Source organism: Petromyzon marinus, unplaced genomic scaffold (assembly GCF_048934315.1).
Source record: "Petromyzon marinus isolate PM22_M1 ecotype Great Lakes invasive population unplaced genomic scaffold, UKy_Petmar_22M1.pri1.0 PM_G_Scaffold_15, whole genome shotgun sequence".
In the NCBI taxonomy this organism is placed as follows: Eukaryota; Metazoa; Chordata; class Hyperoartia; order Petromyzontiformes; family Petromyzontidae; genus Petromyzon; species Petromyzon marinus.
Window position 1 is genome coordinate 1314753 of NW_027422706.1, and position 13591 is coordinate 1328343.

The 13591-nt window shown below is 52.6% G+C and overlaps 1 protein-coding gene across 1 annotated transcript; it reads right to left on the reverse strand.

Annotated features, from left to right (window-relative positions):
• Positions 1-1157: 1157 nt before the first annotated feature.
• On the reverse strand, positions 1158-13383 carry LOC142910668 (neuronal cell adhesion molecule-like). Its single transcript, XM_076060036.1, has 11 exons — positions 13154-13383; positions 12565-12687; positions 11672-11839; positions 10859-10967; positions 9844-10046; positions 8038-8172; positions 7388-7531; positions 5936-6047; positions 3559-3725; positions 3096-3374; positions 1158-2593 (listed from the first exon to the last, which is right to left on the reverse strand). The coding sequence occupies exons 1-11, from the start codon at positions 13290-13292 to the stop codon at positions 2328-2330; spliced, it is 1845 nt and encodes a 614-aa protein (XP_075916151.1). The 5' UTR covers positions 13293-13383; the 3' UTR covers positions 1158-2327.
• Positions 13384-13591: the final 208 nt, after the last annotated feature.

The following is a 13591-nucleotide window of genomic DNA, read 5'->3' on the forward strand; positions in this document are numbered from 1 at the left end:
ACACACAACCGGTGTGCTGCATCAGTAACGAACTGGCACGTTCTGTTTACGTGACACTAAACCTTACTGATTGGCTGTGTCGGGTGGCGGCGGGTTCAACAACACATTTATATAGTCACGCCATCTAACCCAAACACAAACCCACGATTATATAATTTAACCTTCAGCCCAACGCTGATGGGAAGCCACGTGCGGGCACAATGCGCCCAGACAACGCTCCCTCTTTCACCGCCCATCCCGCCCGTTCGTGCCTTGGCAGGAGATGAGAATACGGCGAGCACCCCCGGTGACGAGCGGTACGCGTGCCAGGAGTGCGGAAAGCGGTTCCCCCAGTGACCTGAGCACAAATGATAGCTCAACGAAGTAGTTTATCATCATGATGTGGAAATTCATATCAGCCAAATACTCTAAAAGCATGAACATTAATTCTAACTGTAGAGAGAAAAATCGGAAGACCCGAAGAAAAATCCACGCGATCACAGGGAGACATGCAAACTTCAAATATACAGCAGTTATCGGGGTCAGGATCGAGCAGATGATGTCCTACACACCAGGCGAGGTAGTTATCATCTAGCCGTCGTTTTAATGGTGTTTGTCCCGTATCATTTATGTTAAGAATTTTGCAACATTTCCGTTCCTTCATTCTCACAGTAATCACCTTAATATGGTGTAATGTGACCGTTGGGTTGGAATGTTTTTGTTTCATATAATTGAAATGTTCACTTAAGTAAAAAAAAACATCATGCCTCTGTAATGAGAGTGGGGCGTTGTTTGCTATGCAGTTATGGTTTATCTGGGGTAAGGGTTTACATCTAGAGCAAAGGTGAAGGGGCGGAGCCACCCGGGAAGCCTCTGGAATGTTCCCGAAGGTTCCATGAGGGGCGTGGCCAGAGGCGGGGTTTAGTCGCCGGGGAGCGTTTATAAGCGGGGGCCAGTGCGAGGTGCGGGGTCGGTGTGAAGAATCAAGAGGAGCTCCCCGTCGTGCTGCCCCATCATCTCCATCGGCCACGTGGCGGCTCGACCTCCAGCCGCTCAACCGCTCCCTAGCGCGCCGTCAGCCAGCGGCACGCTAGGGAGCGGTGAGCGCCACGTGGCACGGGGCAGTGAAGCCGCCTGGGTGGCGATCATTCCGTAGTGAGAGAGACAAGAGACATCTAAGCTGTACCGAAGATTTATTAATAAACGACTTAAGTTCCTATCGTGTCGGAGCCACTTATTACACCTGTATGGGTCAGTGTGGTGAGCCTAAGGGTCTCTGTGTGCGGGTCTATGGGTCTCTGATTGGTGAGTCTATGGGTCTCTGTGTGATGAGTGTATGGGTCTCTGATTGGTGAGTCTATGGGTCTCTTGTTTGGTAAGTCTATGGGTCTCTGATTGGTGAGTATATGGGTCTCTGTTTGGTGAGTGTACGGGTAGGTGTGGTGCGTCTACGGGTCTGTGTGGTGAGTCTACGGGTCTCTGTTGAACTTATTTTGTACCATGCATAGCCAACCACGCTAATCAGAGGTGAGGGGGAAGGACAACAAACTAAACACAATGAGCAATTTTGTGTTTTGTCTCACGTTTATTTTCAGCAGCTGTCAATATAATTCGTGATTGGTGGCTCACTGCACTCACAGTCACCCAGCGTTTGATTGCTCCCTGACCTCGCCCAGTGACGTGACTTCTCCCTGACCTCACCTGTGAACATCACTACTCTGCTGTAAACATGAACGATTTCAAAACACAAAAGCACTTTTAAATCATCTGCATGGAAAACTAATTTCTTTAAAACTGCTTCTTGTGTTTAATTTGTCGTCATTCATAGAGGGTTTTTTTTTGGGTTAGATCGTGTAAATATATAAATGTGTCGTTAAAACCCCGTCACCACCCGACACAGCCAACTCAACACAGCACACCGGTTTGTTGGAGAGCCAAGCCACAACATTTACAATCTGAGTATGATGTTTCGCCAGTAATTACAACCAGTTTCATCAGGCAACAGCCAGATTTGTTGTCCTTCCCCCACTCCTCCGATTAGCGCCGTTGGCACCGTACAGGAGTGCGAAATAACTTCAACATACACGAGTATACATACGTATAGCCCCGTCCCACTTGCCCGCTTCCACCAGTGAATCATCCAGGACTAGCGCCGGCATGCTCTCTGAAGGCAAGAGGATCACGGAGTGTGTGAAGTTGGAGGATTTGGATTCATTGGAGGATGAGGTATAAGGGGAGAGAACGGTCACCACGGGGCTAGGGTGCGGAGGGGCTCGGAGGCTGACGACCATGGCAGGGAGATTAAAACAGACGAGATACCTAAAGACGTGAAGGATAAATGAATGTTCCTACATACAAAACAAGTCTGGGTGTATGGGATTTTTCAGTTGCTGATCTCTGGTATTATATTGCCATGAGACTTGATTTACAGTCACAGTGCCACTTCCGCTCACCAAGGGGGCTTGCAGGCACAGTTGTTGCTGCCGCTTCCTGCCCCACCACGCAACGGACACCACGAACGTCACCAACGTAAGCAACGCCACCACGCCAATCATGGAACTGATGAAGGGGCTCTTAGTCATGGCGGCTGTCTCCTCTTCTGACGAGGAGCGGACTGGGGGGGGGGGGGTCACGAGAGCAGAGAAAAGTCCAGCAACAGCGAACGTTATAGTTGCCCATGCCACAACCTATGAATTTTCATCTCCATAAAAAAAAACTGGACCAGACATATTTTACTGCCCTTGGTAACCCTCCTGGCAGAGTGCAGTGCTGACCCCGTGGGATTGTTTTGTCTTTCATAATCAGCAGCCACCATCTATCTACCTGATAAATGAACCCTCCTGGAGACTTTACAAGCCATCACCATCTTTTGCACAACGATCCATCTGGCTCTATTTAAGCTGTTCGGTAAATGAAAAACATCGTGGACTTTATCCACAAATTTTCTTCCAATTGCGTAGGAAATACACGCAACCACAGGGACAGAGACAATCAAACAATAAACATACAGGCACCGTCAGGGTCAGGATTGAATCCACAAACTCCTGTATACCAGGCAAGGTAGTTAAGATTTTGGCATCACTGCGGTTATGGCGAGAGGGAGGAGAGGGACTCACCATCATCAGCATTGGCACTTCCGATGCTGGCTGGCGTGCGTGGTGATGGTGTGCTCACGCCGTAGTAGCGGTGCCGAGTGGTTGTGGTGGTGCTATCGGTGGTTGTAGCAGCGGTTGCGGCGACTGTTACAGTGGTGGTGGCAGCGGTGGTGGTGGCAGTGGCGGTGGTGATGGAGCTCCAGAGGCCGCTGCTACCGCCGTCCGGCATGCGTGGCGTGGCGCTGGGCCACGCCAGGTCACCGTGTGGCACCGCTCCCGGCTCCGAGTTGTTGCTGGCGACTGTAGGGGGCAGTTTACCAATGGGGGGGGGGGGGGGGAAGAGAGCGGCGAATGATAGGCAAGCCAGCCTAAATGTTTATAACCGGCAAAGATGTTCCATTTAGGGGATCCACGTTTTCGCAAGCGAGAGAAGTTAGGGCATGAACGTGGTCGAGAAGACCCCTGCTGGATTGCTTTTTCTAACCTTCGACGAAGAGGCGTGCCTGGAGCTGGTCGTAGTGCAGCTTGTTCATCGCAAAGCACGTGTACGTATCGGAGTCGGTATGCAACAGGTTCGAGATGAGCAGCGTGCCGTTGGCAAAGGTTTGGTAACGCTTGCTCAGCAGGGGTCCGCTGTCCTCACCCTTAAACCTGGCGGTGCGCGGCGTAAGCAGAGAGGGAGGGGGGGGGAGTCTTGACTACCAAGCAACTAAACAAAACAATGTTTATTTTACCAGGTAAGGCGTCACTGAGCTATATAGCTCTTTTTCAGAAGCAACCTGGCTATTGTTGGATGTGTACCCCTTTTTGATAATCAATACATAGTTAATATTCGATTCATAATTATACTACATTTATGTTGAGCTCATTAAGACAGGGCCTTCACTCCTTCCAGCAGAGTTGGGGTCTCGGAAGGGAGGCATCTTTTACACATTCGAAATGAAGGATGTGGGCAGGTGCTCCAAATCGAGGGCAACACATTTATTGTGGTAATCTGTGAAATGCAACAGCACATGTAGCACACACAGCAGATTTCAACCGAGTCACCATTAACCACGTGACTAGTGTACAGGTCAGGTTACTCAATAACAGTTTCCCTTCAACCCAATTCCACTGCTGATAAACCATCTTTGTATTCATTCATAACCTTTACATTTCACTATTCGAATATTACCTTAATCCTAAGCTGTATGTCCATCTAAACCATCCACTTATATTGATATCTTACACCCATTATCTGTACTGTATGTATTGTGCTTGTCACCATTGTATAACTTACTTCTGTACAGGTGTTCTATTCTTAATATCATTACAAGAAGCCATATTCTGGGTGCAATGGCATGGTTATGGAATAAACAGTATTAGGGTTAGATAATTACCAGTATTAACTACAGTAAGTCATCCTTTACAGTGCATAGTGCTAAACCCCCTCCAATTGAATGTATCACAAACTACCAATTCAAAACAACATTTTGGTCCTTTACCTGTAAAATGCAACAGCACGTGGGTCACACAGAAATTCTCAACCGAGTCGCCATTAACCACGTGACTGGTATAGAGGTCAGGTTACTCAATAACCCTGCCACCCACCTACAGGCCCGACTCAGTATCGCATGCTGGTGTACACGTGCATTGATGTACTGCACAGCACATAAGGACCTTCACAAAAGCACACTTTACCCCATTATTGCACGAGGAAATAATTTAACGAGTGGTCTATTTATAATGTGCCTCTTATCATTCTCATGCCTATAAATGTATAAATAAGTGACATCGCACGTGAGACCTTCACGGGACATAGGCCCTTTGTCCGAACTAAGTTAGTTAAAATGTGGGTCCTTGCAAGAAGTAGCAAACACCTTACGTGGATATAACATCCGGCATTCTGGTCCAAAAGCTTAGGTTCTACATCCACCCAGGGTCTGGTTGCATTGACCGTAATTCATATTCACGAGAAGGGGCGTGATTTCAAGAGGGGAAATTGCCATTTGATGTTAAACTCAAAGTTCTCAAGTCAGTCTATGCGGGGGCATGACTCCCAGGGGCTACCTCATGAAGAGCACCCACTGGTAATTGTTCTGATGTATCACTGGTAGAATTATTGTTTATTGATATGTTGTTTGGTCTGCTGCGACTTTGTCTTTCCAGACTGGTAGATGGCCGTCTGGTTTTGCCGATGTTTTCCACATACTGTTAAGTTCTTGGAGAGTAAACCTTTTTGTTCTAATGCCAGTGTGTTCCCATATTTTCTTAAGGCCACGGCTATATCATTGAGCTTGCATATTTTTCTGTAGTCACTTATCTATTAAATACTCAGCGTTATAGAGGACTGAGTGTCCGAGTGGTTTATTTCGGTGGCATGAGTCGTATTGCTTGAAAGAGCCTCGCCTGGTATACAGGAGGTCGTGTGTTGGATCCCGACCCTGATGGTTCCTGTTGTCTATGTGTAGTCTGCGTTTCTCTCTTTCTCCCCGTGGTGGTTACGTGGATTAGTCTCCAGGTTATGTGGTGTTTTCCCCTCTACATCAACATCATGCATTTAGAGTATTATGGGTCTCTCTGGGTCTTTATGGGCGGTCTGTATATATGAAGTTTGCATGTTCTCCCCATAGTTATGTCGATTTTTCTCCGGGTTCTCTGGTTATCCCTCCACATTCAGAATCAACGTGGAGGTTTAGAGTATTTGGCTGCTATAAGTTTCCACGTGAAGATAAGCCACTTCATCGAGCTATCATTTGTGACAGACAGATGACTTCTGAAAAGAGATAAATGGTAGCTCAGTGGGGTCTTAGCTGATAAAATAAAAAAAAGACTGTTTAGTTAATGAGAGAGTAAAGTAGCCAGGCCAGCGTCGGTCTCACCAGATGATGTTGGGGCGCGGTAACCCAAATACTGCACATTCCATGTACATGACCTGGCCCTCTGTCGCCGTGTACAGCGTGTCTGGCTCCGACAGCATCCGTGGGGGCACGGCTGTGGGAGAGGTGGGGAGGGCGGGATGGGGGGTGGCAGAGATAGGGAGCAGGGGGGAGGTGAGGGAGGGAGGGGGGTTGCTGAGTTAGAGAAATGTTATGGAACCGCAGCAGAGATGCTAACAGGTGAAGGAGGAGGAGATCTTGGGGGGGGGGGTGGCAGGAGTTGACGACAGAAGATTCAGGAGGGAAGTGAGAGAGAGATTGGAGAATGAGGAGAGCGAATTAGCAAATGTAAGGAGGGGAGGAAGAGCAGAGGGAGACACTGAATGGGAGTGCGGAGGAAGGGTGGAGAAGCCCAGAATACAGGAAGTGGAATGTGGAGGGGGAGGGAGGGGGAGGGTTTGAAGGGGGGGAACCAACACGAGAGGAATAAATATGGGGACCGAGAAGACGGAGTTGGAAAGCGAAGATGAGCGAAGTTGAGGAGCGAGATGTTACAAAGTCGAACCGAGACTAGAGAGGTGGCAGAGAAGGAGGACATGGAGGAGGAGATGCAGGGTTTAGCAAGAGAGAGGATGGTGGTGATGGCGAGAAGGGTGAAGACGAAGCCGGGGAGGAGCGACGCTTGTGGGAGGAGCCCCCCTCATCCTCCTTACGTAGCATGGTGGTATGAAAGGATATCATCATACAGCCCCATAGACTCACACAGACACGCATAGACTCATACAGAGACCCATAGACTCACACAGAAACTCATTCAGTTTATTTATTTGGTATAGCCCTGTGAGCCATTCGGCTCTTGACTCACACAGAGACCCACAAACTCATACAGATACCTATAGACTCACAGAATCACAGAGAGACCCACAGAATCACACAGACCGATAGACTCACACAGAATCCCACAGACTCACAGAGGCTCATAGACTTATACAGAAACTCAGACTCACACAGAAACCCACAGACTTACAGAGACCCACATAATCACACAGACCGATAGACCACACAGAATCCCACAGAGACCCATAGACTTACACAGAAACTCATTGACTCATGGAGACGCAGACTTACACAGAAACCGATAGACTTTCACAGAAACCGATAGACTTACACAGTGACTTACAGACTCACACAGAGACCCACAGACTCACAGAGACCTACGGAATCACACAGACCGATAGACCACACAGATTCCCACAGAGACCCATAGACTTACACAGAAACTCAGACTCTCACAGAGACCCACAGACTGACACAGACGCACAGACTCACACAGCAACCTATAAACTTACACAGAGACCATAGACTCGCACAGAGACTCAGTTGTCTTTCCCCCGCATCTCCGACTATCATAGTTGGCTACATGCGGCGGTGCGTTACCCACAACCCCCCGCTCACCCAGCACGTTGACGTATGCATTAGCCAGGATGGTGCCGTGCCGGTTTGAGGCCTCACACTGGTACACACCAGTGTCTTCCTCCTCCAGCCAGGTCAGCGTCAGGGAGTCGCCGTCCACCCGCCGTCCTAGCACCTCGGGGGCTTCTGCTCCATCGCACGGCGGTACGACACCCGGCACAGTTTGGCGTGGTCTTGGCACGATTTGCCACGATTTGCCACGATTTGGAATGGTCTTAGCATGATATGTCATTTTTTGGTAGGATGAATTTAGCACAATATGGCATTATCTGGCTCAATTCGATAAGTTCTGTGATTTGGCTGAGTGAGTGCGCGACTAGCTGGGTGAGTGTGTGCACATAGCGGATGAGTGAGCGGGTGAGTAAGCGTGTGATTGCTTGACCGAGTGTGTGAATTGTTGTGATTGGTTGACCGAGTGATCGGTTGACAATCGACTGCGAGCGTGAGCATGCGAGTGGATGAGGCGTGTGCACGTGTAAGTCGGTGGACAAGCGGTTGAGTGAGCATGTGATCGGCTGTGAGTGTGTGGACGAGAAAAATTCGAGTGGGTGAGCAAGTGCATAGGTGGGGCAAGTGGCTGAGCAGGTGATGCTGGCCGCCCCCCCCTATTCACACGCCCCCTCGTGTCTCACCATCGATGGGCACGCCGTTGATGAACCATCGGATGGTCGGTGTGGGGATTCCACTTGCACGGCACGTGAGCTCAACGGTGTCCCATAGGGCGTAGTCACGGTTCTCTGGCACTGGAGCGGTCCAGTACGGCTTGGCTGCAGTGGCCGGGAAAGCACGAGGAGGAGGAGGAGGCAGGGGGGGGAGAAGGAGGGATTAGACAATGTCCCATGCTTGTAAACTAGACGACACATTTTTGTAACTATTTGTAGTTACCAGGTAAGGTCCGCTGAGCTATGTAGCTCTTTTTCACAGGCGACCTGGCTCTTGAACGAAAAAATCCACGTGACTGTCACATGGCACCAATAAGTGTCAAGGCAGAACAAGAAAGAGGGTGGGGGTCCACCTGTAATAGGGAAAGGCGTCTGATGAAAATTAACAAATCAAGGTGCCAATCACCATTAGTGTGGCCAGCTTCCTATAAATAGGGACCACCCCACCCGCACCAGACATCGGAGGGAGAATGGAGGAAGACCCCAGCTGTGTGTCTGCTCACAAGGCTCCAGCCAGCAGCGGGAACAGGAGCAGTCCCCCCAAAACCTCCAAGCATCCCCAGCTGTCAGCAGCAGCTCAGCGTGGACCGTGGGTTATTGGTAACATAAAAACAATACAGATGTCGGTAATGCACCCAGGGCCCTAAGTAACGGTCCCTGTGATTTGTCGGTGGTCACCCGGTGGGGGGGGCAGACTGTACAGAGGAGCAGCAGAGAGGTTGCCTCTGACGTCGCCCCCCTGTCGTGGTGAGGAACCAGCAGGCGGCGGCTCTCTTTCTCCTCGGACTGCGGTGGCAGGCCGGGGTTGGCACCTCCAAGTTGCCTTTCTTGTGAACGCAGCCCGACATCGGGTGGTGAACGCCAGCTGAGGCTAAACGTGTCCTAAGGGTGCTGTGCTTGTGCGTGTGTTCGGGAACCCGTAGCCTCAGGTGTGAGCGTCGGGACAAAGGGGACGTCCTGGGGTATAATGTGAGCACATCGTGTGGTGCAGATAGATGCTGTGGTGTGAAAGCAGGCAGGGGAAGCGTTTCTAAAACTTAAAGACGGAGCGACCCTCTGAAATCGCCTCGGTCTTGACTCGACCCACGCTATAGATGACCGTGACTTGGCTGACCAAAAAGTATAACAGTGGCAGCAATAAAGGTGAGCCTTGAAGTAGGCTAGAACCGAATGCGCCACAGCGAGCACGGGTAAAGAGACACCGTAAACTCCAAATACGCAGCCGGTGTCAGGATCGGGATCAAACCCACGACCTCCTGTGTACCAGTCGAGGTAGTTAACATCTCCTAGCCACTGTGATGATGATGATGATGATAGACGCAAACTCTGAATATACATCAGCAGGCATCGTCAGGGTTGGGATCTAACCCACGACCTCCTGAATACCAGGCAAGGTAGTTAACATCTCATAGCCATCGTGGCACCCAAATAACAAAGACCCCCTTGCATAGACTTTAACAAACTGTTGAGGCAAGTGCTGTTTGTGAGCAACTCTGAAGGCCGACATGGCACACAAGGGGGTGGGTGGCCAGCACCGTACCCGGCCGCCTTTGTCTCCCCAGTGGCGATATTTACATGCCGCACCAGGTACTCATTTGAGGCCGAGTTGACCTAGGCGAGGCCCAGGACCAGTTTAGATAATCGTCGCTGGCGGTAGTGGCCGACAGTGAGGAGGCGAATCGGAAACTCGAGCTGCTGGGTTCATAGCGGAGTTGCGCTAACACCAAAACCACCACTCCGCCATGCGCACACACGCAGGCACACACGTGCACACACATTCCACGGTGACCGTGACGGTGTGCAGCGCCACGCCCTCGCTGTTGACGGCGCGGCATCGGTAGTCGCCGCCATCGGACTCCGACGCGTTGCGGATGGCCAGCGCTGTGCCGGAGACGGCGGCGAGGGCGGCGGCGAGGGCGGCGGCTTGCTCCGACGACACCGCCCCACCCCACTTGCTCCAGCTCACCTCCGGCGTGGGGCTGCGTGCACACACACGGGGAGTGCACACGCAACGCGTGCACGTGTGTGGAACTAGGGTAGTGTACAGTAGTGTAAAGTGTAGTATGTAGTGTATAGTGTAGTCTGGAAAAAAAAAAACCCCTGCCTCTTCAGCGGTGCCGGACGGTAACACTGCGGTGGATGTGAGCAACGCCATGGAGGGAAGGCCAATTGCAAATCGGCTATTCCCTCACGGCGCTTATAGCCCAAACAGCGGCCAAATGCAGGCTCTGGACAAGCGCGAGGAGCTGGTAACCCCTCCACCTTCAATTCAACTACCACTGAACCATGTGCAACATATAGAATGAAGATTGTGCCGGAGGCCCCAGGGGGACAGGCGTCTATGACGTCTCCTGGCTAAACAACAAATTGCAGAGCCACGAGGCTGCATCCTTACCCTTGGGGTTCCTCCAGAAACAGCAAAGAGACACGTGGAATGTTCAAACGCTCAATGCGGAGGAGAGAGCGCCACTCCTCTGTTGGGATCTGGACCGGTACCACCTGGACCTCTCTGGTATTTAGGCAACTGTGGGCTCACAGTAGGGGCCACAGGCGGTGCATCAGCCAGTCATCTCAGTCAGTCGACGCATGGCACCTGGGTCTGCCCCGAGACCTCCTGCTAGCGGGCGTTCGACACTTCACGTGGCCTCGACGTGCACACGGCCTGGCACAAGCGCCGTGGTGATGTCACCGCCACTTAGTGGCGAATGGCGGTTGTTGTTGTTGCACTTGTGTGGGTGTGCGTGTACGTGTGTACATGTGTGTGTGTATGTGTGCATGCGTGTATACGTACAGCCCTTGTGTGATGCACGTCAGCAGCAGCGTTTCCCCAGAGAGGACCATCTTGGTGCTCGTCTCGCCCACAGGCTCCAGGAACACTGGCCGGCTCTTTGACGGACGCTCTGCGTGCATCCACGCATGCGTGGGGAGCGGTGGCACGGTGGTTAGCGCTACACTGTGCTACAAACCTGGCCATGACCTGAGTTTGATTCCCGCTGTAGGGCAACACCGGTGATGATTATCTGAACCGGTCATGGGCCTTCCCTAGGTCGACTCAGCCTCAAATGAGTACCTGGTATGATGTGTAAACATCGCCACCGGGGAGACAAAGGCGGTCGGGCCTGGTGATGGCCACCCACCCTCTTGTCTGCCATGCCGACCTTCATAGGTGCTCGCTAACAGCACTTGCCCCCGACAGTCTGTTGCAGGCACTAACCTGCCACTTTAACACAAAGACAGAGATCCCCCATATAGCCTTCACAGACTGTAGGGGCAAATGCTGTTAGCGAGCACCTATGAAGGCCGGCATGGCACACGAGGGGGTGGGTGGCCAACACCACGCCCGGCCGCCTTTGTCTCCCCAGTGGCGATCTTTTTACGCACCGGACCAGGTACTCATTTCAGATAATCGTCACTGGTGTTGCCCGGGTTCATGGCGCAGCGTAGCGATAACCGCTATGCCACCGCACCCCACATACACAAACTTACACACATGCATGTACGCACACACACGTACACACACACACACGTACACACACACACACACACGTACACACACGCACTTCCCCGCGTTCGCCACCGCCGCCACCACGCCGTCGCCACTCACCGGGTTTGACGACCAGCCGGAGCGGCTGCTTGTACTGGATGGTCCCCGTGTGCGGGTAGCGAGCGTAGCACACGTAGTCACCCTGGTCGCTCGGAAGCACGTTGGCGAAGTAGAGGTCCCCGTCCAAGCCCTGCGACACTCGCGCATCCAGCGGCACTTTCTCCATGGCTGCAGCGCCATCCCGGGGGTAAGGGCGGTGGGCAGTCGGGGGAGTGGGCGGGGGGGGGGGGAATTAAGGAGATCGGAATCTTTATTAGGGGTCCACCGCACAAACCGTGGAAGCAGCGGATGCGGATACTTGATGATGCGCAGATGGAAGATGAACAACTCTCCAGTAGTGGTGTGCAACTGCGGTCATCCACGACAGACACCGTAACAACGTAGGACGACGCGAACGCCCGATCCGCAAATACGAAGGAGACGTCGCGGACGTCTCCTTTTTTGGCATCGACACCAGCAGCCACACGAAATAAGCAGACTCGTGGATACCCATAGATATCCAGACTCACAGAGATGCACAGAGACTCAGGAGACCCAGAGACACCCCTAGAGACCCGTATAAACACATAGACCATGGAGACATCACAGAGATGATTCACCACTCCGCTACTCCCTGTCGACGGGGTCGTCTGGCATGACCACCCGAATGTGACATTGTAGCTGTTGCTCTGCATCCACATCAGCAGCCGTACGGAAGCAGAAGAACACGGATGTCCAGTATGGGCACGGGGTCAGCGAGTTACAACAACCAACAATGCAAACAACACGATGGGAGAGAGAGTCGCACGCAAACTGCAAGTATGCAGCACGCGTCATCAGGGTCGGGATCGAACCCACGCCCTCCTGCGTATCAGGCGAGGTAGTCAACATCTCATAGCCACAGTGCCACTCACAGCCGTCCAACCAGAAGACGGTGGGAGGAGGAAAGCCGTGGGGAGGGTGGCAGCGCAGCACGGCCGGGGAGCCCTCGGTGGCCATGATGGGTTGAAGCAGCTCACGGGGCCACAGGGGAGCACCTGCAGGATACAGGCAAAGACTCCCCGTGTAGCCTCAAACAGACCATTGGGGCAAGTGCTGTCGGCGAGCAGCATCACCTGTGAAGGCCGACGTGGCACACGACAGGGTTGGTGGTCAGCACTGCACTCGGGCCGCCTTTGTCTCCCCAATGGTAATGTTTTTACATTTCGCATTAGATACTCGTTTGAGACTGAGTCGACCTAGGGGAGGGCCCAGGACGGGTTCAGTAACAGTCGTTGGTTGTTGTCTAATTAAACCTGACTAAGTGCAGCCAGAGGGACAGCGCACTTTGTGTGTGGGGAGCAGTAGTGTAGCAGTTAGCGCACTGTGTGTGTGGGGAGCGGTGGTGCAGCGGTTAGCACACTGTGTGTGTGTGTGGGGAGTGGTGGTGCAACGGTTAGCACTCTGTGTGTGTGAGTGGTAGTTCACGGTCCAAGCGTGGCATCATACCCCCCCCTCACTCACGCGCCAGCCGCACGGTGATGTTTGCGGTGAGTGCCGTGCCGGCCCGGTTCTCCGCCGAGCAGCGGTAGACCCCCTCATAGGCCTCCACGGTGATGCTGTCATCGCCGTAATCCGCGGACGCCGCCACCACCGCCGCCATGTCTACAGTGAAGGTGCCCGAACTTTTCCCATGCCGCCTCACGTGGGGGTCGCTGTCCGGGTCAAAGCTCCGGCCATCTTTGCTCCACCAGAACCTGCAGCACAAACGGGAAGGGAGGGAGGGGGAGGGGAGAGAAGGGAGGGAGAGAGTTAATAAGAGATGGAGGTAGGAAGGGGGGGAGGGAGGTGGGGAGGGAGGGCTAAGTCGGGAGGGAGGGACGGAGGGAGGGGATGGAGGTTGGGACGGAGGGATGGAGGGAGGTGGGGAGCGTACTTGGGCGTTGGGTTGTCGTGTGCCTC